The sequence below is a fragment of the Macaca thibetana genome, chromosome 11, assembly GCF_024542745.1.
Source record: "Macaca thibetana thibetana isolate TM-01 chromosome 11, ASM2454274v1, whole genome shotgun sequence".
Classification (NCBI taxonomy): Eukaryota; Metazoa; Chordata; class Mammalia; order Primates; family Cercopithecidae; genus Macaca; species Macaca thibetana.
The window spans coordinates 118,142,608-118,170,065 of record NC_065588.1 but is presented as its reverse complement, the minus strand read 5'-3'; the positions used below and the strand labels follow the sequence as shown (position 1 = coordinate 118,170,065).

The following is a 27,458-nucleotide window of genomic DNA, read 5'->3' as shown; positions in this document are numbered from 1 at the left end:
CTACACTCCAGCTTGGGGTGACAGAGCGAGACCCTGTCTCAAAAACAAAAACAAAAAACCCTGCTGATTTGAGTGTCTGAGTGGAGCACTCCACCCTCCACGGAAGCAGGATGTGCTCCCAACAGAAAGAAAGAATAAAGAGAGGGAGAGAGGAGAGCAAGAGAGATGGCGTATCTGTAAGAAAAGTCAGTATATTTATGGTTTGCTTTATAAAAGTTACTATAATACAATGGTACATAGTATTGAATTCACAAAAGTATGAACAAATATTTACAGCAAGACACACTCACAACGGAAACACTTCTCTTCAAAACAAGTTGCATATGGATGATGGAGCCTATACAGAGACATCCCTACAACTTATCGGTTCTCTTCTTTGCAGGGTGAGGGAGAGAAAACAAAAAATAGCAGAAACCCCCAACTCCTGAAAAGCAGAGATTTGTTCAATGAAAAATGAGGGAGTGGAAAGAAGAATGACTCGACACATACCTCGATTATTGCAAACCACTCTGGGGCTGGGGCAGGGGGTCCTGGGAGAGGCAGGCCTAGTCCCCTTAGTGAAGGCCAGCCGAGGTTTACACTGGGCACGATGGCTGGGGGCAAGGTGAGGCCAGGGGGAGGGGCGAGGCAAGGGTCCCTTCCCTGGTATTCTCGCATCGCCCCACTTCTTTTATGGAAGGGGACAGAATGGAGACAGCCCCTTGGGGGCTGTACATGTAACTTGAATCAGCCATCTCTACAAGCTACGCATTTCCTCATGTGAAAAATAAATTATTTCCTCAGTTGCACAATTAGGCAGAAAACCGCAAACGGAAGAGAAGTTCGCCGCTGTGCCCAGGTACCCCATCTGTGTCTTAATGCCACCAATTTCCTTGATCTTGAAACCGGCGGGCACAGTCTCAAATAGAGAGGGCCTGGGGGAAAGGAATTAAAAAAAAAAAAACACACACAACAAAACCACCAACGACAAAAAAGAGAAAAATAACAATTCTTTGTACAGAATTTACATGATAACAAGCTTGACACAAGCTGAGATACCAGAGGCTCCGGCCTCCCGCGTCTGCAGGGTGGGAGCAGCTCCCACATGGAGCGCGCTCGTCTTGATGAGGACTCCGGGTCACAACAGTCACTTTCCAGAAATTATTTACACGCCTTCTCTGCTTTCTGGGGTACGGGGGGACTTGCTTTTGTCTTTTTTTTTTTTTTGGAAGTACAAAGAAATGAGCAAAAAATGTCTTCCCGCATGTTTCTACAAGAAACAATGTTCCCAAGAGAAAGTCCTTTGCGGCAGCCTCTATGCACAGAAGTTGGTTCTGAACTTCAAAAACCTTTTTCCCCTTCGTTTTGATTTTATACACGCACAAGAAAAAAAAATGCATAGGAATAAACTGAAGAGGATAGGAAGGGGGTCAAAAGGGAAAAAAAAAAAACTGTCAAAGACTTAGATCTGAGTTTTAAAATCTTTTCCAAGATTTTTCCTTTCTCTAGGAGAAGGAATCTGCTCCCTCCGAAAATAAATATCCTCTGGCCTTCTTGGGGGGAGGGGCTGCCGGCAGGGGGACATGGGGTGTGGGTCGGGGGTGACTGGGTGAAGCTTATAAGCCAAAAAATGCCACACGCAGACGGTCTGACAACCCGTAATGGAGGGACGGGGGACCCGCCCGCCCTTGGGAGCCCCCTCCCACCCAGGGTGAAGGCAAGGGCAGAAGAGAGTGGCCGCCCGCCTTCTCAGCGCCCCTCACCTGCACTGGGGCCTCCGAGAGGCTCCCTCGTTGCTGGCATCCAAATGAGAAAGTAAACATTGAACCCAAGGTTTAGGGGGTGCTGGGGTGTGAGGTGGCAGGGAGAGCTGGGTGGAGACCCCTGCCAGGGACGAGCTTAGCTCCACCAGGGTCGCCGGGTCAGCGGTGCCCCAGGCCTCTGGGGAAGGAATAGGCTGGGGCTCGGGTTGGGAAAGGTGTTGAGGTCTCCTCACTGTGCCCACGGGCAGTGAGGGGGACTTTCAGGGCTTAGTGTTCTGAGGTCAAGGCCGTGGGGGCCTCTGTCCTTCCCACAGCACCCGGCCCTGCGTCCAGGCCCGGGTGGCTTCCAGGACACGGGCCACGCACAGCCACACTGAGGCCTCTGCAGACCCCCCGCGGGGCCCCTCTGATTCCACCTTCACATTTCAACGGTTAAAATGTCTTTTCTCACGATGAGGAAAAAAAACAGAGGACAAAACAACATAGCAGCATTCACAGGAAGAGGCCGAGGGTGACGGTGGGAGGGAGAAGAGACAGAGAACAGAGAGAGGGGAGGAGAGACGGAGAGAGAGAAGCTGATGCTGGAGTTAAACAGAAATCCTGAAAGGGGCGTTTGTAAAAATGAGAGACACGTGGGCTGAGCGACAGAGAAGCCCTTTCCCGCGGAGGGGCCGGAGCCAGGGGCTCCAGGGGGTAGTGTGGGGCACCAGGCCCTGAATGGCCGCTGGGTAGAGGACAGCACCTGAAATGGGGGCGGGCGGGGGGGCCAGGCCCCGGGGCCGGGGGGCTCCACGCTCAGGAGTCCCAGGGCTGCGGCAACATCCTTCGAGTCTGGCGCGGGAGCCTAGTTGAGGGTGCCCCGGCAGTTCTCGGAGCCGCAGAGGCAGGGGATCTTGACGTCCTCGATGGGGAACTTGTAGTCATAGGTGATCTCCTCGTTGACGTTGATGTGCTGCTTCGAGTAGATGACTATCTTCTTCTGCGACTCCACCGTGATCACCTTGGCATAGCAGTTGGGCTGCAGGCAAGGTTGGGAGAGAGTGAGCCCCAGGCCCACTAGGGTCCCCCGCCACTGCAGACCCCTCAAACCCAACCAGGCCTGTGCTTAAGGCCTGACATTGCCATGAGATTCCCCAACCCACTGCTCTGCTTTGGACCTTTGCTCCCCCCGACCCCCAGGGATGACCCCTTGCCTCTGATATTAAATCATGACGATAAAAATTATTTCCCAGGCCTTTCATTTCCATTCATAGTGCAAGTGCTCCCAAATGTATGTCTATGTTTAGCTCACGTCTCACTTCTGAACTCTAGACAAAGGGTCAGCAAACTATAGCCCCTAGCTGCCTGTTTTTGTAAATAAAGTTTTACTGGCACGTAGCCATATCCATTCTCCCATTCATTTGCATATAATTTGTGGCTGCTTTTGTTAAAATAGCCAAGTTCAGTAGTTGCCATAGAGAGCATCTGAGCCATCGAGCCAAAAATATTTATTATCTGGCCCTTCACAGAAAAGGTAAAGGGCTCCAAGCCCATAAATGCAACTACCTGCTGTCTGCTGGTGGCAGCCCCGGGACCGTCTTTGACTTAGAAAGCTCACACCTAAAGCATGATCTGCTCCTGCTCTGGGGAGCTGCTGCACCACGCACCCAGGCCCCAGAGCATCTGCCTCCCTGCCTTCTTCAGTCCAGATCTGGCCCCCACCAGGGCTGGTGAGTTCAGTCCCAGAAGGACCTCCTGGTTGTGTCTACTGCTCTCCACTTCTGGGGTCACCAGCCACGCTCAGGCCCTTACTACTGCTCACCCACCTGCTACAGCCCCCTCAGCCACTCTCACCCCTGAAAAAACCCACTCCTGCCCCAGCAGCCAGGGAAATGCTTCCAAAGGGACAGCAGAACCTGTCGCCCGATAGCGCCAACCTTCCAGCGACCGTGGCTCTCAGAGAAACAGTTCCTCAGCTTGACCACCCAGAGCCCAGCCCACCCCGTCCTCTTACCCTACCCGATGCCCACTGCCTCCCTTGCTGTCTCTCAAACGGGTGCTCTTCCCACTGCCCCAGGGCCTTTGAACACACAGTTCCCCTTGCCCCAGCACCGCTTCCCCTGGGCAATTCCCTCTCACCCCTCAGATCTCCTTGGATATTCACAGGAAAGTCCCTACCACCCAGGCAAGGATCAAGTCACAACAGAGAGAGCCAGCAGGCACTGAGGACCGACTTGGCCAGGACTGAAAGGGCCCACAGGCAGTGACCCATCTATGTGGCCCTCCTAACAACCTACAAGGAGTGACTGTTACTGTCCCTGTTTTACAGACAAGGAAACTAAGGCACAGAGACATCAAGCAACTCACGAAGCTGCGATGCCAAGACTCGGGCCCAAAGTCAGGGGCATCCAGCCCGGAACATGCCTCCCTCCTGCTCGGAGCTTCCTGCGCTCATCCTTCAGCACTCAAATCCCTGTTATCAGTGTCCCTCCCCTCTAGGCCTGCACCACCCGATACGGTCGTCACAAGCTAATTAAGTTTAAATTCATCACAATGAAATAAAATTTAAAACTCAGGTTCCCAGATGCACTGGGCACATTTCCAGTGCTCAACACCACACATGTGGCTAACCCACAGCACAGATGCATGTAGTGCACCTCCCCCTCCCCCCTGCAGAAAGTGCTGGTGGACAGCTCGGCCCGAGCAGGGCTGAGCCCGACCAATGAAGGCAGGGAGAAAAGGCTAACGTTGGAGAAACAACTCCGTAATTACCAATGAACTGAACCAACCACTTATTTGAGTCCTCTACATGCCACAGAAGTCTCACTATGCCCATTCCACAGATGAGAAACTGAAGCTCAGAGGAGTAGAGCTCCTGGTAGACCTCACATGTCCTCCTCTCTCTATAACCTTTGACCAACCTGAGCTTGGAAAGGAGGCCAAGCTGATGGCACTGCCGTGCCGGGGCTTCCGGCCCTCCTGGCACAGAAGCAGGGCCAGGGGCAGGGGCAGGGGCAGGGCCACCCCCGGCTGGGCACTCACGTTGCAGCTGTGGTTGATGAAGCGCGCGAAGTTGCCGCATTTGGTGGCGTCGATGATGGTGTCGTGGTCCACCCGGAACATGTAGCTGCTCCCGATGCCCTCGTCCTCATAACGCTTCTCCCGCATGTCTGCGATCACCTGACCACAAAAGGGTGTCAGTCTGGCTGGGCCAGCCCCATGCCCGGCCCCATGCCCACCCTGCCGGGCAGTGCCTACCTGACGGATATTCTGGCCCACGTACTCGATGACCATCTCGTCAGCCGCGATGGGCTCCATGGCGAACAAGCCCCAGTCATGAATGTGGCTCTTGCAGAACTTGAGCTTTTTCTTCCGGAACTGCAGGAGGGAAGACAGGGAGAGGTGAGCCCCGGTCTCAGGTCCTGCTGCCACCCCGGGATCTGGGTGAAGCCCGGCCTCACCTTGAGCTGGTTGAACTTGAGCAGGTCGCTGTCACAGCTGCCAGTGAAGGAGGACAGCAGGCGACGCTGCTCCGAACGTCGCTCCGAGCCTGCCCGGGTGGAGGCATGGGGCTGTGCTGGGATGCTCATGCCCTGCAGAGGACGGTGTGCAGGGGCTCAGCAGGGCTGGTCGTGTCCTCGGCTGTCCCACCCTAAGCTCTGGATCTGTCATCCCCAGCATCCTGGGCTCCTTTCTCTGGGCTTCTCCACACCTGCCTGTCCCTAATTGTCACTGCTTCCCTGCCCCCTCCATCCCATCAGTATCTGAGTGTGCTCACGCTCCTATCTTCACAACGAGACTCACCCTTGCCTGGCGCTGTCTTTTCCCCATTTCAGCCCAAAGCTTTGTCTACCCTGACCCCCCCGCTTGGCTCTCACCCAGACCCCTCCGACCCCCAAGCATTCGAAATTGGGGATCCTTCCAAAACCCTCGTGTCACGTCCTGCTCTTGGCCTCTGCCCCACCCATTAACCTTTGGAGCATCCCAGGCCTCTGCCACATGTGCCCTCCCAGGTGAGGTCACCCTGTTGTGACCTTCAGTCACCACTTCTCTCCTGGCGATGCCCACACTTAGGTCGCCAGGCTGCAGATCCCCATCCTAAGTTCCGCCATACCCACATGCCCATCAAGACCTCTCTGCCTGGGTGTTTTCAGAATCCGCAGAACTCAAGTTGCCTCGTGGTGACAGCATATCAGCCTCCCCATCTCAGGTCCAGTGTCCAGCTTCCCAGCACCCCCCACCCCAGCCACACCCTGGGCTGTCACCCCCGGCCCATCCCTGTCTCCTGTATCCAGGCCAGCCCCAGTCCTGTCCATCCCACTTCCTCATATTCTTCCACAGGCATCCATGTCTCCTCACATCCAGCACGTCCGCATGTCCAGTCTGGAAACTGCAGCAACCCGAACACAGTCTGCCTCGGGACCTCTGCGCCAGCTCCATACCACCCCAGCTCCTCTCAGAACCTCCCTCTGCTGCCTGTCACCCCAGGAGACAGGTCACTCACTACCACAGTCCCCCCCACCCTAGTGGCCTGAGCTGTCTTTCGCACCACAAGTGGCCTCTCCTTTCCCCTCCTCACACCAAGGAGCTCCCCGCTGCCTCAGGGCCTTTGCACCGCTGCTGTCCTAGGGAGGCCTGCTGGGGTCAGTGAGCCCCTCTCTGGTTTTAACTTCTTATGAAAGTTGCTTTTTCACTTCTGTGGTCTCTTTGGCATCCGCATGGCGCCTTCCCGCACTTTGCTTGGGTCTGACCCTCTGACTCCCCTTTGACTTGGAAATCCCTAACCCCTCTCCTGTTTTCTCAATTTTTTTAAATTTAAAAATAAAAATAAATAATTAAATTCCATGAGGAAAAAGATTTGGTGTTGTTCACTGCTATAGACCCAGAACAGTGGCTGGTACGCAGCATGTACTCAATAGATATTTGCTAGATTAAAAAAGAATTAATGAGGCCAGGTGATGTGGCTCGTGCTTATAATCCCAGCAGTTTGGGAGACCAAGGCAGGCAGATTACTTGAGGTCAGGAGTTCAAGACCAACCTGCCCAATATGGCGAACTCCCATCTCTACTAAAAATACAAAAAATTTAGCCAGGCCTGGTGACCGGCACCTGTAATCCCAGCTACTCGGGAGGCTGAGGCAGGAGAATCATTTGAACCCAGGAGGCAGAGGTTGCAGTGAGCTGAGATCGTGCCACTGCACTCCAGCCTGGGTGACAGAGCAAGGCTTTATCTCAAAAAGAGCCAAGCAAAAAACAAACAAAAAATGAATGAACTTGTGGAAACAGAGCTCCGTCACATCCCTGATTAAACCCTTGGGAGGTGCTCCAGGGCCCATGGGACTAAGGCAGATTCCTTCCTTCTCCTAGGCCCTGCCCACCCGCCTCTCCCCTTCCACTTGCACACTGTGTGCCAGCTCCTCTGGCCTCACAACTCCTCCCTCTGCCCGGCACCCCTCCACGAGTGCCCTGGATCCCCATGGCCCAGCCAGCTGATGTGTCCAGGAGCCCTGGCAGTACCTGGGTGTCTGCAGGGGGCTCATCGGTGCTGGCACGGCTGCTGTTGAGGTATCTGAGCTTGTCCTTCTTGTCGATGGTGTAGAAGCCCTCGCTGCGGGCACAGCCTGTCACGTGCTCACGAATGCCATCGTCCCGTTTCTTTTTCTTAGCTGAAGAGAGGCTGGTGGGTGGGTGTGGGTCAAGGGCCACATGGACATTCTCAGAGAGTCCCTCCTGGTCCCTTCATAGACTGGTCCCGCCCATCCTCAGACCACCCTCCGGGGACAGCGATGTCCAGTTCTACTGCCCACTCCCATGCCACCTCCACGCGGCTGCCCGCTGACCAACCCCGCTGACGGTCAATACCTAGTTGCATGGCTCTGGGTGTCTTTTTTTTTTGAGACATGGTCTCCTGTTGCCCAGGCTCGAGTGCAGTGGTGCAATCTCAGCTTACTGTAGCTTCAGCCTCCTGAGCAGCTGGGACTACAGGCATGCACCACCACAGCCAGCTAATTTCTGGATTTTTTTGTAGTGATGGGGTTTTGCTACGTTTCCCAGGCCGGCCTCGACCTCCAGAGACCAAGTGATCCGTCCACCTTGGCCTCCCAAAGTGCTGGGCGTGTTAACCATTTTCTGCTGTTTCCCATCTGTGAACTGGGGTGACAGTGATGCCTCTGTAAGTGATGAAATATGCTTATGGTCCTTAGCAGAGTTTTGTGTTTTTTGAGACAGAGTCTCGCTCTGTCGCCCAGGCTGGAGTGCAATGGTGCGATCTTGGCTTACTGCAACCTATGCCTCCCGGGTTCAAGCAATTCTCCTGCCTCAGCCTCCAAAGTAGCTGGAATTATAGGCATGTGCTACCACACCCGGCTAACTTTTGTATTTTTAGTAGAGATGGGGTTTTGCCACGTTGGCCAGGCTGGTCTCAAACTTCCGGCCTCAAGTGATCCACTCGCCTCAGCCTCCCATAGTGCTGGGATTACAGCCGTGAGCCATGGTGCCCGGCATTGAGCAGAGCTCTTGACACAAACTGAGTGCTCACAAATCAGTCTAATACAACAGGGATAACGAGGGGTCTAGCCTCATAGACCTATGCGAACAACCAAGCCTCTATGAAAGCCTGGTGGTGAAAAGCCTGGACTCTAGAGCCAGGTTTGCCTGGGTTCAAATCTCAACTCTGCCACTTGTAGCTGTGTGACTTTGGACAGGTCACTGAACCTCTCTGAGCCTTAGTAAAATGGGAATCATACCCTTATCTCACCAGGCTACCGGGAGGTTATGAAGGGGACAAGGAAGCCCTCAGCCCTCGTGTGCTATTAAGCTGCACGGCACTGCTGTTACATGTGGCCCCGAGACCTGCTAACTCTGGGGGTGAGATGGGCCTGGCAGAGGAGTCCTTAAAACGTGCCAATGATGATTCACTCTGGAGCCTGGCATGGGAAGTGACGGTGGTGCGTGCTGTCACCTTCACAGGCACCGTGGGCTGCTACAGACTGGGAGGTGGGGCCTAGAGAGGTGAGTGAGGACTTCCTGCATCCCAGAAGGTGCAGAGCCCCACATGCTGGCAGGATATAGGGATGGTAGACCCAGAGCGTGTCGTTAAGCCAGTCCATGCCATTGTCCTGCTGCAGCAGTCGCTCGTAAGTGACACATAGGAAGCGGATGTCCTCCTCGTCGATGCCACCGTTCCAGATGTCATACAGGATGGTCATCTCCTCAAACTCTGAGCGGGGCCGGAAGAGGGGCTGGGGTGGCGAGAGTTCGGGCGAGCCCGCAGGTGGCACCAGGTCCTCATGGCGCTTCTTAGGTGGCCGGCGCCACGGCCCCCGACTCTTGGCCAACTCCATGTACTCCTCAGTGACCTCATCACGCCCACGGGGGCCTGGAGGGATGGCCTCGGAGGGCCACTGGTTGTCTAGCTCCTTAAAGGGCAGCTTGGTGGGCTCTACAGGTGGGGGAGGTGGGGGTGGGGGTGGCTGGGGGGGAAGGGGTGGTGGAGGGGCTGGGATCCCTGCGTTCCGGAAATCCAGGGTCACTGTCCGGGGGTCGTGAGTGCTGGGGAAGACGGGGGTCTGCGGCTGGCCCGGCAGGAGCAGGAGTTCCCTTCCAAGGGCGGCCCCTGCTGGTGGCCGGACCAAGGGCCCATCCAAGGAGAGCATAGATGGTGGGGATCGCCGGGGCCGGCCCGGCTTTCTCTTCATTGGGGGTGGGCAAGAGGCCAGGGGGGCGGGCAGCAAGGGCGGCAGCGGGGTGGGGGTACGAGCCTGGGCCCGCAAGACAGCGGGTAATGCCAAGGGCAAGGGCAGGGGCAGGGGCAGAGGGAGGGGCAGGCCCGTCTCCAGGAGCACCGGGGAAGCCAGGGGCCCGGAGCGTTCATCACGTCGGCCAGTGGGGAGGGGGCAGACGGGCAGAAGCAACGGCCCACTGGGCTCGGAGAAGGTGGGTGTGAAGCTGAAGTCCCGGCCAGGTGTCCGAGGGAGGCCCCCACTGTTCAAGCCGGGGGACGGGGCTGGGTAGGAGAAGGGGCTGCCGGGCACTTGCGGAGAGCTCAAGGACAGGCCACTGCTGCCCCCTGATAGCGGGGGCTCCCCGCCTGGTGTGGCTGGCACCGTCTCTGTGCTCTGCGACTTGGCCAGGCTGCCACAGAGGCCTGGAGTATGTGGGGGGTGGTCTTCAGCAGGGTGTTCCGGAGGGACAGATGGATGTGAGGCGTCTGTGGTCTCGGGCTCCGGCGGTGGGCTGGGTGGCCGGGGTGGTCGTGGGGGCGGCAATGGTGGTTGCAGGGGCAAGGGGAGCATCATAGGGGGCTCTGGCTCCACTTGCAGGTCATGCTCTGCAGAGAGGTGAGCAAACACGAGACAGTTACCATTCAATCCAAACGTCTCTCAGTGCCTTATTCTGTGCTCCATACCTGGCTGGCTCACAGCTGAGTCTGAGCACGGGACCTGTCCATCTCCAACTAAACCTCTCAAGGACTGCTCAGCGCCCAACCCAGTGTTAGGCACACAGTATATCCTTTATCTATGTTAGTAGGCTAAATCACAGATGCAGGAGACATGTATCCCAGCCTTTCACACTATGTCTTCAGAACAAAGTCTGAAGTCCCTGTGGCCCAAGAAAATCTGCTCTATGACTGAATAAAATTAAACAAGTCTCTTTTCTGCAGGACTTGTCAGAGCCTTCAAGGATTTTTTTCCTAGCACTTACCTCCACTGTCACGGGACACATTTCTTAATTTTTTAACTAATTTACTTTTTATTTTTGAGACGGGTGGAATGCAGTGGCATGATGGTTTAGTCATTGTAGCCTAAACCGCCAGGGCTCAAGGGCTCCTCCCGCCTAAGGCTCCTGAGTAGCTGGGACTACAGGCATGTGCCACCACACCCAGCTAATTTTGAAATGTTTTGTTGGGATGGGTTCTCACTATGCTGCCTAGGCTGGTCTTGAACCCCTGGTCTCAAGTGATCCACCAGCCTTGGCCTCCCAAAGTGCTGGAATTACAGATGTGAGTCACCATGCCTGACCACAAAATACATTTTTTTCATTTTATATTTTTATATCATTTTATTTTATTTTATTTTTGAGACAGAGTCTCACTCTGTTGCACAGGCTGGAGAGCAATCTCGGCTCACTGCAAGCTACCTCTGCCTCCCAGGTCCAAGCTATTCTTCTTCCTCAGCCTCCTGAGCCGCTGGGGTTACAGGCAGTGCCACAACGCCCTGCTAATTTTTTGTATTTTTAGTACAGACGGGGTTTCGTCATGTTGGCCAGGCTGGTCTCAAACTCCTGACCTCAGCTGATCTGCCCACCTCGGCTTCCCACAGTGCTGGGATTACAAGTGTGAGACACCGTGCCAGGCCCATTTCTTTTTCTTTTTTCCTTTCTTTTTTTTTTTTTTGAGACAGAATCTCACTCTATAGCCCAGGCTGGAGTGCAGTGTGGTACAATCTCGGGTCACTGCAACCTCTGCCACCCAGGTTCAAGCAATTCTTCCTTAGCCTCCCAAGTAGCTGGGATTACAAGAGCCTGCCACCTGTTTTTAATTTTCTAATTGATCTGTTGTCATCTGTTCCCCTGCTCCATGGGAGCAGATATTTTTGTCTGTTTGGTCCACTGTTGTATTGCTACTGCTCAAAATAATAGCAGGGACACAATGGAGGCTTAATATTGAGTCAATGCTCAAAGACTGTGGTTAATGGTGGAATAAACAAAACAAAACACAGTCGTCCCTCAATACACACAGGGAATTGGTTCCAGCACTCCCTGGTATACCAAAATCTGCACATACTCAAAGCTTGTAGTCCGTCTTGCAGAACCCATGGATAGGCAGGCGGTCGCCCTCCATATAGGTGGGTTTAGCATCCCACCGGTCTTTCCTGTCCATGTTTGATTGAAAACTGCATGTCAGTGGGTCCTAGCCATGTGTTCAATGTACAACAGGAGCAGCTGTAATCCTTTCCTGAGGGACTTATTAAAGGTAGGTGCTAGGCCAGGCGCGGTGGCTCAAGCCTGCAATCCCAGCATTTTGGGAGGCTGAGGCGGGCAGATCACAAGGTCAGGAGATCGAGACCATCCTGGCCAACACCGTGAAACCCCGTCTCTACCAAAAATACAAAAAACTAGCCGGGCGCGGTGGCGGGTGCCTGTAGTCCCAGCTACTCAGGAGGCTAAGGCAGGAGAATGGCATGAACCTGGGAAGCGGAGCTTGCAGTGAGCCGAGATGGCGCCACTGCACTCCAGCCTGGGCAACAGAGCAACACTCCATCTCATAAAAAAAGGTAGGTGCTAACCACATGCAGCTATGTAAGCCAAAATAAATTGAACACTATTACAAACTTAGTTCCACTGTGCCACTGGCCATGTTTCAAGAGTGTGGTAACAACACTGTGTCTGAAGGCTACAGTGCTGGACAGCACAGCTCCAGAATGCCACCATCACCGTGTGACGTTCTACTGGCCATGCAGTTAGAGCCTCTCGTGTGCTCTGTGCAGCTTCATCACAACGCTGGAGGGGGCGACGCCCGCAGCCCTCACCTGGCCCAGCACCCACCTGTCACTAACGTAACCATGGACACCCATCCTCCTTTTGGGGAGCATCTCATGGGAATGATGGTCCAAGGACCAAGCCACTAGGGAAACACTGGCAGTGAGGACTGAAAAATAGCAGTGGTTCCCCTTTGGGTTGATCTACTCAGTGCCAGGCTCCGTGCTGGCACCCAACACCTCATCTCGCTCAAGGGAGGCACAACTGACTGATCTCATTTTACAGGGGAAACTGAGGCTGGGGACGGTCAGCGATCTACCCAAGGAAGCCTGGGCTGATTCTGACTGTGAGGACTTCCTGCCTCCCTCCCACCACCCTCCCAAGGGGTTGCAAGTGTTACCTGGAGCTCGTTCAGGGGACAATGGGGGTCGGGCCTCCGCCTCCCTGGCAGGGGGCTCTGGAGACAGCAACATGGCCCCTTCCTGGCTCAGGCCTGGCTCCTCAGGGGGCTCCCTGGAGTCCACTGGCTCTTCAACACCCACAGGCAAGGGGGGCTCATCCAGCATGGGGGGCCGCTCCTCAGGGGCTGCAGCCTCAGTCCTGATGTCCGCCTCCTCTTCCATGCCCAGCGAGTCCACTGCTGGTGCCCCCGGGGCCAGAGAAGCTTCCGCCCCGTCCTGCTCAAAGTCCTCAGGGCCTGCAGAAGCCATGCTTTCCTCTGCCACCATCGCCGCCTCCTCCTCTTCTTCTTCCTCCTCTTCCCTGGTCGCTACCTCCTCTTCATCCTCTGAGGATGAGGGTGAGGACTCGGAGCTTGACTCAAACTCAGAAGACTCGGAACTCTCGCTGGATGACGTGGCTTCAGCCTTGGAGGTTACAATGCTCACTGTCTCCTCTAGATGGGGGACACAGAGGAGGGGCTGCTGAGGACCCACTGTGCCCCTGCCCCACCCAGACCCCTCACCAATGGCCTCAAACTGGCAGCACCCAGGTTGAACATGACCCTCAGATATGTGTGTGGGGAGTGTATTCGCTAGTAGTTTTTTGTTTTTGTTTTTTTTTGAGATGGAGTTTTACTCTTGTTGCCCAGGCTAGAGTGCAGTGGCACGATCTCAGCTCACTGTAACCTCCACTTTCTGTGTTCAAGTGATTCTCCTGCCTCAGCCTCCCAAGTAGCTGGGATTACAGGCATGCGCCACCACGCCCGGCTAATTTTGTACTTTTAGTAGAGACGGGGTTTCACCATGTTGGCCAGGCTGGTCTCAAACTCCTGAGCTCAGATGATCCATTTGCCTCGGCTCCCAAAGTGCTGGGATTACAGGAGTGAACCACCACACCCAGCCACCAGTAGTCACTTTTAAAAATTGAGGTAAAATTAACATAACAGAAAACTGCTCGGGTTTTTTTTGTTGTTGTTTTTTGGTTTTTTTGAGACGGAGTCTCGCTCTGTCGCCCAGGCTGGAGTGCAGTGGCGCAATCTCGGCTCACTGCAAGCTCCGCCTCCCAGGTTCATGCCATTCTCCTGCCTCAGCCTCCCCAGTAGCTGGGACTACAGGCGCCCGCCACCACGCCTGGCTAATTTTTGTATTTTTAGTAGAGACGGGGTTTCGCCATGTTGGCCAGGCTGGTCTTGAACTCCTACCCTCAGGTGATCCACCAGCCTAGGCCTCCCAAAGTGCTGGGATTACAGGTGTGAGCCACTTCGCCTGGCCAACTGCTCGTTTTAAAGTGATAATTCCAGCAGCATTTAGTACATCTGGTTCCTAAGTATTTTCATCAGCTGAAAAGGAAGTCACGCAGGCTGAGCAAGCCCCGCTGAACGCCAGGCTCTCTAGCCCTAAGGAGCACAGACCTGCTTTCTGTCTCTATGGACATGCCAATCTGTTCAGGACACTCCCTGAAGATGGAACCATACGCCACCCTATGTGTGTGTTTTAACAAGGTAACATCTCAAAAGCACAACATTTTGGCTCAAAAGTATTTCTGACAATTCCTCAGGCTCTGCCCTGGGGAAAGAGGGACCCCAGGAGGGCCAGACAGCTGCGGCCTCCCTGCTCACCTTCATCCGAGTCCCCTTCATCCTTCTCACTCGCCTCCGACAGGGCTGTGTCTTCGTCATCGTTCTCAGACTCGTCCCGGTCATCACTGTCATCATCGTCGTCATCCTGGGGGAGAGGGAAGGGTGGGGACAGGTGAGCCGAAGGGCCTGGCCCTCATTGCCTGGCCCAGCCCCCTGAGGCTTCCTGGCCTGTTAGGTACCTTATCTGATGTGGATGAGGTTGAGGAGGAGGAGAGCTGGCTCCTGGGGCCTTCCTCCTCCTCCTCCTCTGCCTCCTCCTCCTCCTCCTCGGTGCTCTCCTGTTCCTCCTCCTTGTCGGAGGCCGAAGACGAGGGTGAGGTGGTTGAGGACCCCGAGGATGATGACGCCGATCGAGGAGGACGACGCCGACAAGGACTCCTTCTCGTCCTCCTCCCCGCCACTGTCCAGCTCCAGAGGCCGCGCCGGCCGCCGCCGCACACCCACGCCCTTGGGGTCCCGCTTGGCCAGCTCACAGGGGGTGTCTGCCATGTCCCGGTCTCGCTCTCGCTCGGACTCTGCAGGGAGGGAGGGAGTCAGAGCTGGGCTGGGGGGATGCAGAAGAAGGGGACCCCAACACCCAGAGCACCAACCTTCATCTTCCTCATCCACAGAGGTCGAGGGCCGCAGCCGCTTCTGGTCGCCAGATGAGGTGGTGTCTGGTGGCTCCTTCCTCTTAACCTTGAAGGAGGGCAGGCGAATGGCCCCACGCAGCCCAATGCCCAGGCCCAGGCCCTCGTAGCCCAGGCCCTCACCCTTGCCCCATGACTCCAACAGGCATGAGGCGATGCGGTCCTTGGGCTTCGGCCTGTCCTCGTCCTTGTGCTCGCCGGACTTCACCGGGGTCAGTGAGGCCTGGGGTGGAGACAGGAGGGGCCCGTTACCGCTTCTGGCACTAGCAAACCTTGCAGGGAGCCCTCCCAGGGCTACCTTCCGCTCGGCAGTAACAGCCACCACAGGTAACTGCGTCCTCATTCCCTACACGCCTGGCCACACTATGCCGTTACCCAGGAGGCTCCAGAGCACCGCTCTACCTCACAGATCCTCAATGTCCTCCCCTGTAAAATAGGACTAATGCAGCTGCCTTCCTTACAACAGTGGCCTTTGTACTTTGCAGACAATCCAAAAACGACACCATAGGGACACATCTGTGCCACAGCTGCACCACCACCTTCACAAGGTAAGATTTACACTATCCCCACTCTCTCTTCCCGTGTATTAAAAACAGGACCCGCTGGCTTTATGTCACTGCTCCCTAAGGGGTTGCCCCTGCGGTTCTGAAACGCTCTGCCTTCAAAGGGATGCTGTGAGAATTAACAAAACGAGCCACATGAAGAGCTTTGCAAGGTGCAGGGCACATGAGGTCTGGTGGCTCTTTTTATTCAAATTGTCAATGGAATAGCTATTAGCTGTTACTGTAGGGTCAGTATAAATTGGTTGAACCATAAAGAGCTGTGTATCAGTGACTTCAGACGGTTCATTCTAATTTTACTACCCAGTTATACGATGACAAACAGGCTCTGACATGGGGTCGCTTACCTGTGTGGCAGAGAGCAAGCATTTCCCAAAGCCGGCTCCAGGGGACACTCAAACTCATAACCATGGTCAGCCCTTGGGGGGAGGGGAGCAGGGGGAATGGTGTGGAGTGTAGTGATTGAGGGGAGTTTAAAGTACTCAAGAAAAAGTTCTCTCTTATGGAGAAAGGAAATCATTTTAGATTATTTGTAAGATTACAAATAAGCAAATAATATGTTAAAAAGAAAAAAAGAAGCCAGGCGCGGTGGCTCACACCTGTAATCCCAGCACTTTGGTAGGCTGAAGCACGTGGATAACTTGAGGTCAGGAGTTCGAGACCAGCCTGGCCAACATGGTGAAAGCCCGTCTTTACTAAAAATACAAAAACTAGCCAGACATGGTGGTGGGTGCCTATAGTCCCAGCTACTCAGGACACTGAGGCAGGAGAATCGCTTGAACCCAGGAGGTGGAGGCTGCAGAGAGCTGAGATCACGCCATTGCACTCCAGCCAGGGTGACACAGTGAGACTCCATCTCCAAAAAAAAAAAAAAAAGAAAATAGTAAGTAGGCCAGGAGCAGTGGCTGACACATATAATCCCAGCCCAAAAGGCAGAGGATCACTTGAGCCTAGGAGTTCAAAACCAAGCCGGGCAACATGGTGAAAGTCTGTCTCTACAGAAAAACACAAAAATTAGCTGGGTGCAGTGGCGCATGCTTGTAGTCCCAGCTACTTGAGGCTGAGGTGGGAGGATCCCTTGAGCACAGGGAGGTTGAGGGTGCAGTGAGCTATGATTGCACCACTACACTCCGGCCTGGATGACACAGCGAGACCGTCTCAAAAAAAAAAAAAAAAAGAAAAAAAGTGGTCCAAGCCAAGGCAGGGCTCCGTGTAAAAGGCGGCATGAGGGGAGGTGAGGGGAGTCAAGTTCAAAGGGCGTCGCAGCTGTGAGCTGTCTGCGATGGTGGGGACAGCCTGCACCAGGTGTCCTGTGTGTGGCCACTAGGCACCTGTAGCTCCTGAGCACTTGAAATGTGGCGGGACAAAGGAGGAGTTTTAATTTTACTCTTTTTTAATTAATTAATTAAATTAATTTACGCATTTATTTTTAGAGATGGGCTCTTGCTATACTGCCTAGGCTGGTCTTGAACTCCTAGGCTCAAGCAATCCTCCCACCTCAGCCTCCCAAAGTGCTGGGATTAAAGGTGTAAGCCACCATGCCTGACCATTAATTTAAACTCAAAGAGCCACATGCATCCAGCGGCTGCTAAAGCAGAGCACAGTTTGCGGAACTTTGAAAGTAGCCACATGAACTGCAGCTCCCATACTGGGGTCAATGGCAGTGTTTCCAGTTAACAGTCTCAGGGAAACAGGAGGTGCCCAGCTGGGGTCCTGCCCCCATCCACACCCACCCACCCACCTTGGCCATCCGCTCCTTCTTGTCCCACCACTCGTCGAAGGCCCGGAAAGCCACCACTTCCACCATCTTGCGATTCAGGTCACGCTTCATGATGGCCTTGAGCTCTTTGAGGACCACCAGCAGGACGCCATCCACCGTGGCTTTGTGCGGGTCCTCCTGGCGCGGCATGTAGCCTGGTGGAGGCACTGATGGGTCAAATTTGGGCAGTGGTGGCCAGTGCTGCCCGCGGCCTGGGCCGGAGTTGCTCAGGGAGAAGGGGCCCCGGTAGGGCGGCAGGTTGACGAACTGGAGCCCAGCTGAGGCAGCAGCGGCTGCAGCGGCCATGAAGGGCGGGTAGGGGCAGGCACCCTGGCCCGTCATCAGCCGACTGAGCACCTGCGTTTGCATCTGGAAGGACATGGGCATGCCACCCCACTGGCCACCCAGCACGTGGCTCATGTCCACCTGCATCACAGGGAACAGGCCCGGCGGAAAGGGGGGCAGTGGTGGCAGGATGGGAGGGGGCGGGACTCCAGGTGGCGCTGGCAGGGGTGGTGGGGGCACTGTCACAGCAGGGTGGGCTGGAGGGGGTGGGGGTGGGGGTGGGGGCAGCGGTGGGGGCATGGGGAAGCCAGGCTGCGGTGGGGGTGGTGGTGGGGGTGGGGGAAGCGGGGGGAAGCCGGGTGGTGGGGGCAGCGGCAGGGTTGGGGCCAGCACGGAAGGGGCTGCCACGGCTGCCGCTCCTGGGGTCACCACCATGGGCTTGGGGCAATCGGCGCTGGTGATGGGGGCTGAGGGCATCTCGTCATCCGAGATCTCCATGTCCTCGCCTGAGGACTGCTGGCCCTGCAGAGAGAGCAGGGAGAGACAATAAGGTGAGTCTGGAAGGCCAAGTGGCTCTCGGAGTCCCCTCTTCAAGACTAGCAATCAGTGGCACTCCCAGCTGTGTGACCCAGTGCAAGCCATTCAGCCTCTCCAAGCCTCAGCTTCTTCATTTGCAAAATGGGCATCACAGTCCCTGCCACGTGGAGTTACCACTAGAATTCATTCATTCATTCCAATTCAACAAACATTTGCTCAGTACCTGTGTGCCAGGCACTGGGTCTAGGTGCTGGGGACACAGAGATGAAGAGGCAGACAAACATCTTAACTCTCAGGGAGCAGAGCCAGCAGGAAGAGACAAAGGATGATGAGGGTGAAGATGCCAAACGTGAGGGAGAGAAAGAAGGCAAGGAGAGGGGTGGGGCACAGAGGATGACACTGTTGCAATTTCAGAGATTCTGTTGCAACTTGTATGCAGAAATAGTTGCCACTTCCACAGCATCTCTTATGTGCCAGGGCCTTTCTAAACACTCCACATTTATTAACTCAGCTAAACCTCAGAACAGCCCTATTTTCAACTCTATTTTTGCCCCACAAGGAAACTGGGGCACAGAGAATTTAAGTAACCTGCCCAAGGCCACACAGCCAAGAAGAGATGGAGCTGGGATTTGAACCAGGAAGTGGTTCCACGGCCTGTGCTCTCGGTGAGCCTGCTGTCCTCACTCTACAGCAGACGGCCAGGCAGAAAAGGTGACATTGGAGCAGGGGATTTAGCAGCACTAAGGCCCATAAACAGGAAGTATGTTGTTATTTATTTTTCCTTGATTACTCCTTTCACCTAGTCTCGTGACTGCACACTCAGTATGGGCCCGCGTGGGGCTAAGCGCTGCAGACGGCTGTTTCATTTCTTATCCCAAAGATAACCTCACAGGGTGGCGGGGGTGGGGTCTCTGCTCTGACCCCCTTTGACAGTAAACACACTCAGAGCCCACGGCACAGCCAGTCAGAAGAAGAGCTGGAGCCCGGGACCTGCCCAGTGAGGGGGAATGGGGGTGGAGGTGAAATGTGTACAAATTGCAGGATCAGAGGTCAGACTACAGGTGAGGAAGGCCTCAGAGGGCAACTGCAGGTGGGGGAGTAGGAGGAGGGGGACTACCAAAACTCAGGCAGCGGCAGGAAGCTCTGGACTTTACTGGGTCCCCTCTGTGTGCACACACACACACATACACACATATGCACGCACACATTCTGCTTCTCAGGATCTCCATGCACATCAAGAAGAGACAGGCGGGCTCAGGTGGATCCTCAAAGAGCACTCCCCAAATCAGTCCTGGACAGCGCCGAGCACAGCGCGCCGCGGCACGCAGAGGGTTAACCAGGGCCGCCGCCGCCAGCCAATCACAGGGAGGCGGATCCTGCGCTCCAGCCCTGGCCGGCCCTGCCCCTCCCTCCGCCCAGCAGTCCCGGGGTGAGAAGTGGCAGGAATTTGCTGAGCACCGGGAGCCCAGCAGGCCCGGCGGTGCCTAGAGCATCCCGTGCGGCACCTCACTTAAGCTGAGGCCCTGTGCTGCAGGGACTCTCAGAGGCCCATTTGGCAGATGACGAAACTGAGACTCAGAAGGGCAAAGTGCCTTCCCCAGGGTCACATAACCAGTAGGTGGCTTAGCGGGACTCAAGGACTTGAGCCTGAACTTTTAACGACCAGCCACTGTTTAGTAGAAAAGCTCCCCCTGCACCCCCGACTGGCCCCGCCTGCGCCGCTCCCCCACCTCAACCTCAGCCTAGGCTGGGACAGGGTCCAGCTCCCCGCACTGCGCTCAGCCGCAGGAAGCCCAGGTACTAGTCTCCGGTGCCAGCAGGGGGCGCTCGCGGGCCGGCCTGAAGCTTCCCAGGACTCGGCGGCTGCCTCCGCTGGTGGCCGGGCAGTCCCAGACCCCCGCTCCCGGGGCCTCTGAGTGCCTTTCGCTCCAGCCACTCCGGGCCTCTCAGCCCTGGACCATGGTCAGCATGGTAAACACTCCTCACCCCAGGCAGCCTGGACGGAGCGGAGAAGGAGGGTGCCAGGGCCGGCGGCCCCCCTACAGCTGCACACCTGTCAACGCCCCCTGCCAAGGCCCCCTGCCTGGACCCCTTGATGCCAGAAACCACTTCCCCAGAACTGCCTGGAGGCCCCCTGGAGCCCCAGCCACCTGCGGCACCCTCCCAGGCAAGCCAAGTTCCTCTCGTTCCTCCCTGAGGCAGCCAGACCCGCCTAATCAAAGGGCCCAAGAAGGGGGCAGTCCTCCTCCCCTCCGCCCACAGGGACACAGAGCTCTGTCTAAGCCCCTGGCTGCCCATGCCCACCGGGGCTGCGGCTCCAAAGCAGGTGACTGGACCGAGGAGGAGTGGAGCAAGGAGGATGACCCAGCACCCTCCGAAGGGAAGGTGGCACGTGGCACCTTCACCCCAACCCAATCCCTGGACGGGACTACCTAAGGCTGGCGGTTTAGGCAGTGAGACCCCAAGACCTGAGGAGAGGGTGGGGGATGGTCAACTTTGCCTGTTTCTCGCCAAATGGCGCCCCACCCCCACCCCAAGTTAGCTCTTAACTCCTTCCTCCCTGGAGCCAGTGGGAGAAGGAGGGAAACTTCAGCACCCTCCCTGTCTGCCATGGTTTCTCCCTCCTCAAAGGGCACCAGACTCTAGGAGACAGTGCTCCGGGGCTTCACCCCACTTAGGTCAGCACAGTACTCTGGCCAATTTCTCTCCTCCCCTCTGCCTGCCAAGACTCTCCCTGATTGTTCCCAAGTCATGCAACAGACAAGGGGACCAAGAGCCATCCCCACAGCTCATACTCTCTGAAACCTCAGCAAACTCCTACCAAAGAGGCTCAGGCCAGAATTTATCCCTAGGAGAAGCTGACTTCTTACCTAACAAGGAGAGCATCAGAACTAGGCCATGCTTTCCTTCTCTCCATGGCTGCTAGGGAGCTCACTGCCAAACCAATTGCTCAATCACAGCCCTTGGTGTTTTTTGCATCCCCTTTTTATTCTCTAAGTTCCACCTGTTATATTGGCTTTCCTAGCCCCATTGCTTCTGCATCTTAGCTAGTCATGCTAAATGCTTGAGGGGGGAAAGGGTCATACAAGATAGACAAAACCAGTCCCAGACAGATGGACAGACACGGTGGTACCTCATCCATCTTCTCTGAGGTCGGCGTTCTGTCTCCAACCAGGTCCAAGGCCACCTCAGCTGTCTGGCCCAGAAGCCCAGCAGGGTCCGGGGGGCCTGGCTCGGGTGGAGGCCGAGGCCCAAGGCCCAAGTCGAGCTCCTCGTCCTCATCGGAGTCTGGCAGGGGTGTTGGGCTGATGTCCTCCAGGCCGGTGCTGGAGGGGCGTGAGGAGGGGGGCGTGGGGCCTCGGAAGCCTGGCTGGGAGTTGGTGCCAAAGGGGGCCAGTGGGGAGAGCTGGGAGGAGGAGGAGGAGATGGGGCTGCCCTCCATCTGCAGCTCAGTGTCGGAGTCTGGCTCCCGCAGGAAGAGCAGCTTGGTGCGCTGCTCCTTCAGCAGCATCTCAATGCGCGAGTCCAGGCTGTCGTGGGGCTTCTCTGGCCCTGCAGGGGATGACTCCAGCGTGGGCGTGCCGGGGCTGTCACAGGGCTCAGGACTCCAGCCGAAGGTGGGCCGGCCCCCCAGCTCCATGCTGTTGGTGTCGGGGGGCGGAGGGCCCGGTGGCGTGCCTGGCCTCTCCTTGGCCAGAGGCTCAGCAGGTGGCAGGGGTGGGGGCGCCGGTGCCCTCCGGAACTCCCCGCTGTCGCGGGCCCCAAAGGTGGCTGTGGCTGTAGCTGTGGGCTCTTCTGGGGGTGGAGGGAAGTGGGCCACTGGGGTCTGATATGGAGAGAAAGCAGACTTGAATCCAGGAGCAGAGGTTGTCTGGGCGGGTGGTGGAGTGTGGGCAAATGTGGCCGATTCCTGTGCTTGGGCCTTGAAGGGGGGGCCACTGCTGCCCCCAGTGCCGCTGACTGCTCCGAACGGGAGGTCTGAGGAACCCCGGAAGGCGGCTGTGGCCCCAGCCACCGCAGTGACCGCGGGAGAATTGTGGACATAATGATGTTCATGGCGGCGGTTGTAGGCGTCGGTGAACTTGCTCTCATGGCGCCGGGCCTTGAAGGTGACTGCCGGGTCCTGGCTGAAGAGGTATGAGGGTGTGGGCTGGCGGCTGGAGTAGCTAGAGTCCTGTGAGAAAGGGGTGCCCAGGCGCGGTGTGAGCGGGGTGCCCTGTCCATAGGAGTTGGGTGTGTCCAGGCGGCAGCTGGAGTAAGCTGTGTCCTGGGAGAAGGGTGTCCCACCACTATTGGGGGTGACAGAGGAGGAGCCGGAGCCACAGCCTGCAGATAGGCCTCCATCCTTGAGGCGCTTCAGGGCATCTGACAGCTAAGGAGAAACAGAGATGTGAGACCACTGGGGGAAAACGTGCAATGGAACAGGGCTGTTTTCCCTTCTCACTCTGGCTGCCGGGGAGCTCAGAGCCCAACTGCTCTAGAACTGCAGCATAAGGAATGGAAGAAGGGGAGATTGAGAAGGAGTGTCATGATGGTACTAACTTTTTCTCTAATCTTAGGGGTAGCGAAATATGTTCAGGGAACCTTGAGGGTTTTTCCTAATCCCAGAGGAGACAGAGAAAAGAGAAGACCATAACACCTTGGTTTAGGCTGGGATTTTCTTTTTGCCTCAGGCTGTCAGAAATCAAAGACTTTCCAGGCAGGATTATGACCAAGAACTAAAATCTTGTGCACAAGAGGATGGCCAAGGGCTTTATCCTCCTAGCCACCCAGTGTTTTAGGATTTAAAGTGATAAACAGAGGCCAGGCACGGTGGCTCATGCCTGTAATCCCAGCACTTTGGGAAGCCGAGGCGGGTGGATCACTTGAGGTCAGGAGTTCAAGACCAGCCTGGGTCAACATGGTGAAACCCCATCTCTACTAACCAAAAATACAAAAATTAGCCAGGTGTGGTGGTGGGTGCCTGTAATCCCAGCTACTCAAGAGGCTGAGGCAAGAGAATCACTTGAGCCCCGGGGGCAAAGGTTGCAGTGAGCCAAGATCATGCCACTGCACTCCAGCCTGGGGACAGAGCGAGACTCCGTCTCAAAAAAGTAAATAAAATAAAAATAAAGTGATAAACAGGCCAGTGGCAGCTAGTCAGCTTGATGCCAGAGAGGAGCTGGCATGAGACTCGCCCCATGCGAGAACCGTCCCTGGGTCCTGGGAGGCAGTGGTCTGGAAGGAGTCATTCTTGCTCCGGAAGGCAGGGCATGAACTCTGGTTTCTGGGTTTAGGGGTAGTGGCATGCCCAGGACACCAGACACTAAGGACCCACTAAGAAACAGCAATGTTTGGCATCAACGTGGAAAAGCGGGCCCGGGCAGGCTCTGGGTCTGTGGGAATCACAGCCTGTGCTGGGAGGGGAGAAGCCACAGGAAACAGAACCAATCCCTCAGAGCCCCACTGCAGGAGAGCTTGGGAAAATGGGGCTCTAGGCCCTGCTCCCAATTGTGGGGGGTGTGGCTGGGTTTCACACCCTCCTAGGCCTTGGTCTCCAAAGCTGGAGACAGTGAGGTGGGGGTAGGCTGGGGGTCCTATCAGAGAGTTGGTGAGGCTTTCCAGAGGAGGGGGGCACATCGAAGAGCTGGAGATGGGGCAGACTGACGGCCATAAACCCACCTGCAGGGTCTCATTCACGATTGGAGAGACAGCGTCCAGCTCGCCCACTGGGAGAGTCTGGGGGGTATATCGGCCAGTGACCAACAGTTCATAGAACCGCATTCGGGTTTCCCCTGTGGATGAGCAGGAAAGCGGGGACTCAGTGAGGTTCCAGGATAGAGGAGCCCCCACAGGGATTCCAACCTGTGTGGCACCCCGGTGGGTCCCTTGTGCCCCAGACCCCAGTCCTAGGGAGGCTGTGTGGCCCTGAGTTCCCACCCCTCTGCACCTCACTCAGGGTTCCCACCTCTTTAAGAAAGCTGCTGAGCTGCACCATTTTTCTGATCCTGAGATCCAGAAGCTAATGCCTCCTGGGGCTGAGACTCCCCCAAAGCCAAACCCAGAACTGCCACCCGCGACACCAAGCCCCCCAACCCCTGCATTACCTGGGCCATGGTGCCCAAAGAGCCACATCTTCCCCTTTCTGCTCAATACCCAGGGGTTTGCAGTGAGAGGAGGGGAAGCCCAGTTTGTTAAATATCTGGGGCCAGGTGGGCAGCAGAGTTTGCAGCACACTCTAGTAGCACATTACTGTGAACTCCACAGGCCCTGACCAGGCTGAGGGCCCCAGGGTGGCCTGGGGACTACCTTGGGCTTGAACCCTCCACCCCTCAGCAGAAGGAGGCTTTTATAGACCAGGGCCCGGGGGTTATTGATATTTATAGAGCCTCAGAGGCAGCTGCTTACATATGCAAAAAAGACACGTTCCTGGAGCTACACTTTACTGGTCTCTTTCTTGAAATACAAACTTAGTTGGCAGTCTCTGAGGGCTTCTGTGTTTTTTGTTTGTTTGTTTTGCAAAAATGAAATTTTGTTGAGACCTGGCTGCTCCTTAAAATGTGGGCACGTGATAGGGAAGGGGGTGCCACATTCAATTCGATTATCAGGAAGAAATCATGCTGCAACCACCCAAGGTCCTCACTGCCCCCCAACCCCAGAGACTGAGAAGCTAGGGAAAGAGGCGGGAGGGACTGTGGACTGGACAAAAAAGAGGGCTGTGCCCTGAGAGGAGAAACAGAACCAGGCACAGGCTCGGCAAGTGTGCGTGGAATAATCATCACCACCCCCGGCACCGGCTTACAGCTGGGTCAATACATTTTAATCATTAAACGCAAAAAAAGAAAAGTTCTGATTTTCCTGCCTTGGGTTTGGTGTGTCCCAGTTGCCCCTGAACCCCATGCTCACAAAATTCCTGGAAGCTGCACTTTTGCCCTCCCAAGCAGGGTTTCCCAGGGGACCCGGGTGGGCTAGGGACTGAATGGCATCTCCCCACTTAGCTGGTTGGCCCTCAAAGCACTCAGCACCTTCTTTTATTGATGGGAGCTGCCCTAAAGAGGCCTCAGGCACACTTTGGGGAATGCCCTGGAGTCCTACAAGCCCCTTGGTCCTGCAGGGGCCTCCAAAGACCCACAGGGTGAAAGGTATGGCCTCCCCAGCCAGCTCCAGAGAGCACCCAGCTGATTCCAGAGCAGGGGAGGTGCTGCGGTCTCTTTAAGAAAGAGGAGGAAAGACACAGTGTCAACCCTTGAGCACCCAGAGCCGCCCACCCGGCTCTTCCCGGCTCTGCTCTTCCCTGGCGGCTCTATCGGGAACCTTATCAATGAAACAACACTCCCGGCCCCAGATTGGCTGCCACTTCCAGGGGGGAAGGGGGGCAAGGGAGCGGGGGACACCCTGGATCCTTAGAGGACTCTCTTTTTAGTTTCCAGACCTTCTCTCGATGTATTTAAAGGCATCCTAGTGGCACTCCCTCAGTCCCCCACAAGTAAACAAACTCTGCCTCTTCCCCTAACACAGGCAACGCTGGGGACTGTCAAAACCCAGGCCACCAGGGCTCAGAGAGGGGGCCTGCGGGGGTGTCAGCGGTGGGGAAGCCTCTGGGTGGTCCCTAGGGGTGCGGTGGCCAAGGACCTGCACAGTTGGTAAATTACAGACTGTCTCCTAGCAACAGACAACACATTTAGCTCCACGCGACTCTACCCTCAGGAGGGGGCTAAGAAAATAAATCAGGTTGTGGGGCGTCGCGGGGGGGATTCCAAGGAAGAGTGGGGGTGGTCCTCCCCCCGCTGCAGGAGGGACGGGGAGGGAAAGGGTCGGGCTGACAGGTCTCCCCGCGCTCCTCCCCTGCCGGGCTCACCTTTGGTGTCCAGCTCCACGTGGATAATATTGCCCATGACGGAAGTGCTGTGCAAGTGCTGAACGGCATCCTTGGCTCCCCGGACAGTGGCAAAGACCACCTTGGCGATGCCCAGGTGCTTCTTGGTCTTCGGGTTGTACAAAATCTCCACCTCCTCCACCTCCCCATACTTCTTGCACATGTCCCTCAGGAAGTTTTCGCGGATGTTATCATTCAGCTTGGCAAATGTCACCTGCTTCGGAGGCACCGGGCCCACGTAGAACTCATCGATCTGGCAGGGGCCGAGGGGGAAGGGAGTTTGGAGAACGTTTAAACCTAAGGGAAAACACAACATTCCCCCCCGCCCCCCGCAACTCGCCCGCCCGTTGAAAACAATAAAGGGTAAAAAAAACTAAAAAAAAAAAAATTTTTGGGGGGGGGGGAAATGCACGCGGGCGGGCCCGGGAAGCGGAGGATTAAATCGTTTGGAACGTGGAAGTCCTCTGGGTTCGGAAGGAAAGGGGAAAAAGAAACAGTTTCTCTTTCCCCACCCCCCATTCTGGCCTCCTCTTCCTGCTGCCGGGTCAGGGGCGACCCCTCGGGCTTAGGAAGTTGTCTTTTAGGGGGCTGGCGAGAGGGGAGAGTCTCGGGGCCAAGCCCCCGGGCGGACTGGAGCCCCCCGCGGGGCGTGCAGGACACTGTATCTACGCCGTGATTACAGTTTCACCCAGTGTTATTTTGTTTACAGTAGCTGAGAGGGGACACCCTCTCGCCAGCGCTCTACCCCTCCCCGCCAAAACTTCCCTGGCCCCGGACGGCGGGAACTGGGAATCTGGCCGGGCTCGGTCAGGACTGGCGTTATTTTCGAACTCGGGGAGGTGGGGGAGGGACGGCGGGGCAGTGGGGAGGGGTCCTACTTTGAATTTGGGCACCGACAGCTCCAGCTCCTTGTTTTTGGTCCAGATCCCGACGACCCGGGGATCTTCGACAATTTCCACCGGGCGGTTGCTGGACATCTGTAGGGAGAAATTGGGGGGCCGGGATGGGAGGGCTGGTCGCCCTCCCCAGAGGCCGACCCCTTTCTCCAGGCACTTGTCAAACTCCAGGGCTGGGGCCCCGTCTGACAGTTGGCCGGGGGGTCGGGCGGGGGGTCCCCGGCCGCTAGGCGCGTCTCCCCCGGACGCGGCGGGGGACACGGCTGGGGGGGCACGCCGGCTACTCACCGCCAGGCTGAAATGCTGCCCATCGTAGCGGTACAGTTTATGATGCCCCTTTTTCAGAGCCGGGTCAATCATCAACTTGTAACTTCTCCAATGGTGGTTCCTCCTCTCGCCCGAAGGGCCGGGCTGCGGCGGGGGCTGCTGGTGGTGGTGGTGGGGGGGGTGACTGTTCTCCATGCCGTTAACCCAACCTGAAAACCAGCAAGTTGTTGTCGTCTCCGCCGCGGCGGCGGCGGCCGCTTCTACACACACGCGAAAGAATCCAATCGGCCGGCCCCCACCCCCTCCCACCTTGCCAGCGCGCCCCGAAAGGAGCTGTCTCGCTGGCTCCCCCCAAAACAAGAATGGAGCGAGAGAATAACCCTTCCGGGAG

The 27,458-nt window shown here is 56.3% G+C and overlaps 5 protein-coding genes and 1 pseudogene across 7 annotated transcripts in view; 3 read left to right on the top strand and 3 right to left on the bottom strand.

The window, feature by feature from the left end:
• Window positions 1–4,390, bottom strand: part of BCL7A (BAF chromatin remodeling complex subunit BCL7A) — a 237,214-nt gene extending 232,824 nt beyond the window's left edge. The window contains exon 1 of the mRNA XM_050748163.1: window positions 4,387–4,390. The gene's annotated coding sequence lies outside the window, so the exon portion shown is untranslated. The remainder of the gene's footprint in view (window positions 1–4,386) is intronic.
• The window catches only part of PSMD9 (proteasome 26S subunit, non-ATPase 9), a 405,206-nt gene that overhangs the window by 85,684 nt on the left and 292,064 nt on the right, over window positions 1–27,458 (bottom strand). The window contains exon 1 of one of the 2 annotated variants that reach the window (XM_050748169.1): window positions 17,185–17,188. The exons of the other annotated variant lie outside the window; for it this stretch is intronic. The gene's annotated coding sequence lies outside the window, so the exon portion shown is untranslated. Of the gene's footprint in view, window positions 1–17,184; window positions 17,189–27,458 lie in introns of those variants that run through there. 2 annotated transcript variants of the gene reach the window in all.
• Window positions 1–27,458, top strand: part of MORN3 (MORN repeat containing 3) — a 330,245-nt gene that overhangs the window by 148,685 nt on the left and 154,102 nt on the right. The window lies entirely within an intron of this gene.
• Window positions 1–27,458, top strand: part of LOC126930677 (40S ribosomal protein S3a-like) — a 265,438-nt pseudogene that overhangs the window by 99,611 nt on the left and 138,369 nt on the right. The gene's annotated exons all lie outside the window — the stretch shown is intronic.
• SETD1B (SET domain containing 1B, histone lysine methyltransferase) lies at window positions 174–27,458 on the bottom strand. Its single transcript, XM_050747839.1, is given in 17 exon segments — window positions 174–2,760; window positions 4,764–4,901; window positions 4,980–5,099; window positions 5,183–5,314; window positions 7,238–7,404; window positions 8,790–10,049; window positions 12,600–13,094; window positions 14,259–14,364; window positions 14,459–14,629; window positions 14,631–14,794; window positions 14,870–15,131; window positions 17,210–18,034; window positions 21,183–22,421; window positions 23,711–23,823; window positions 25,887–26,157; window positions 26,783–26,881; window positions 27,089–27,458. Coding segments are annotated over 17 exon segments (5,910 nt in total). The 5' UTR covers window positions 27,263–27,458; the 3' UTR covers window positions 174–2,586.
• The window catches only part of RHOF (ras homolog family member F, filopodia associated), a 28,055-nt gene continuing 27,608 nt past the window's right edge, over window positions 27,012–27,458 (top strand). The window contains exon 1 of the mRNA XM_050748175.1: window positions 27,012–27,016. The gene's annotated coding sequence lies outside the window, so the exon portion shown is untranslated. The remainder of the gene's footprint in view (window positions 27,017–27,458) is intronic.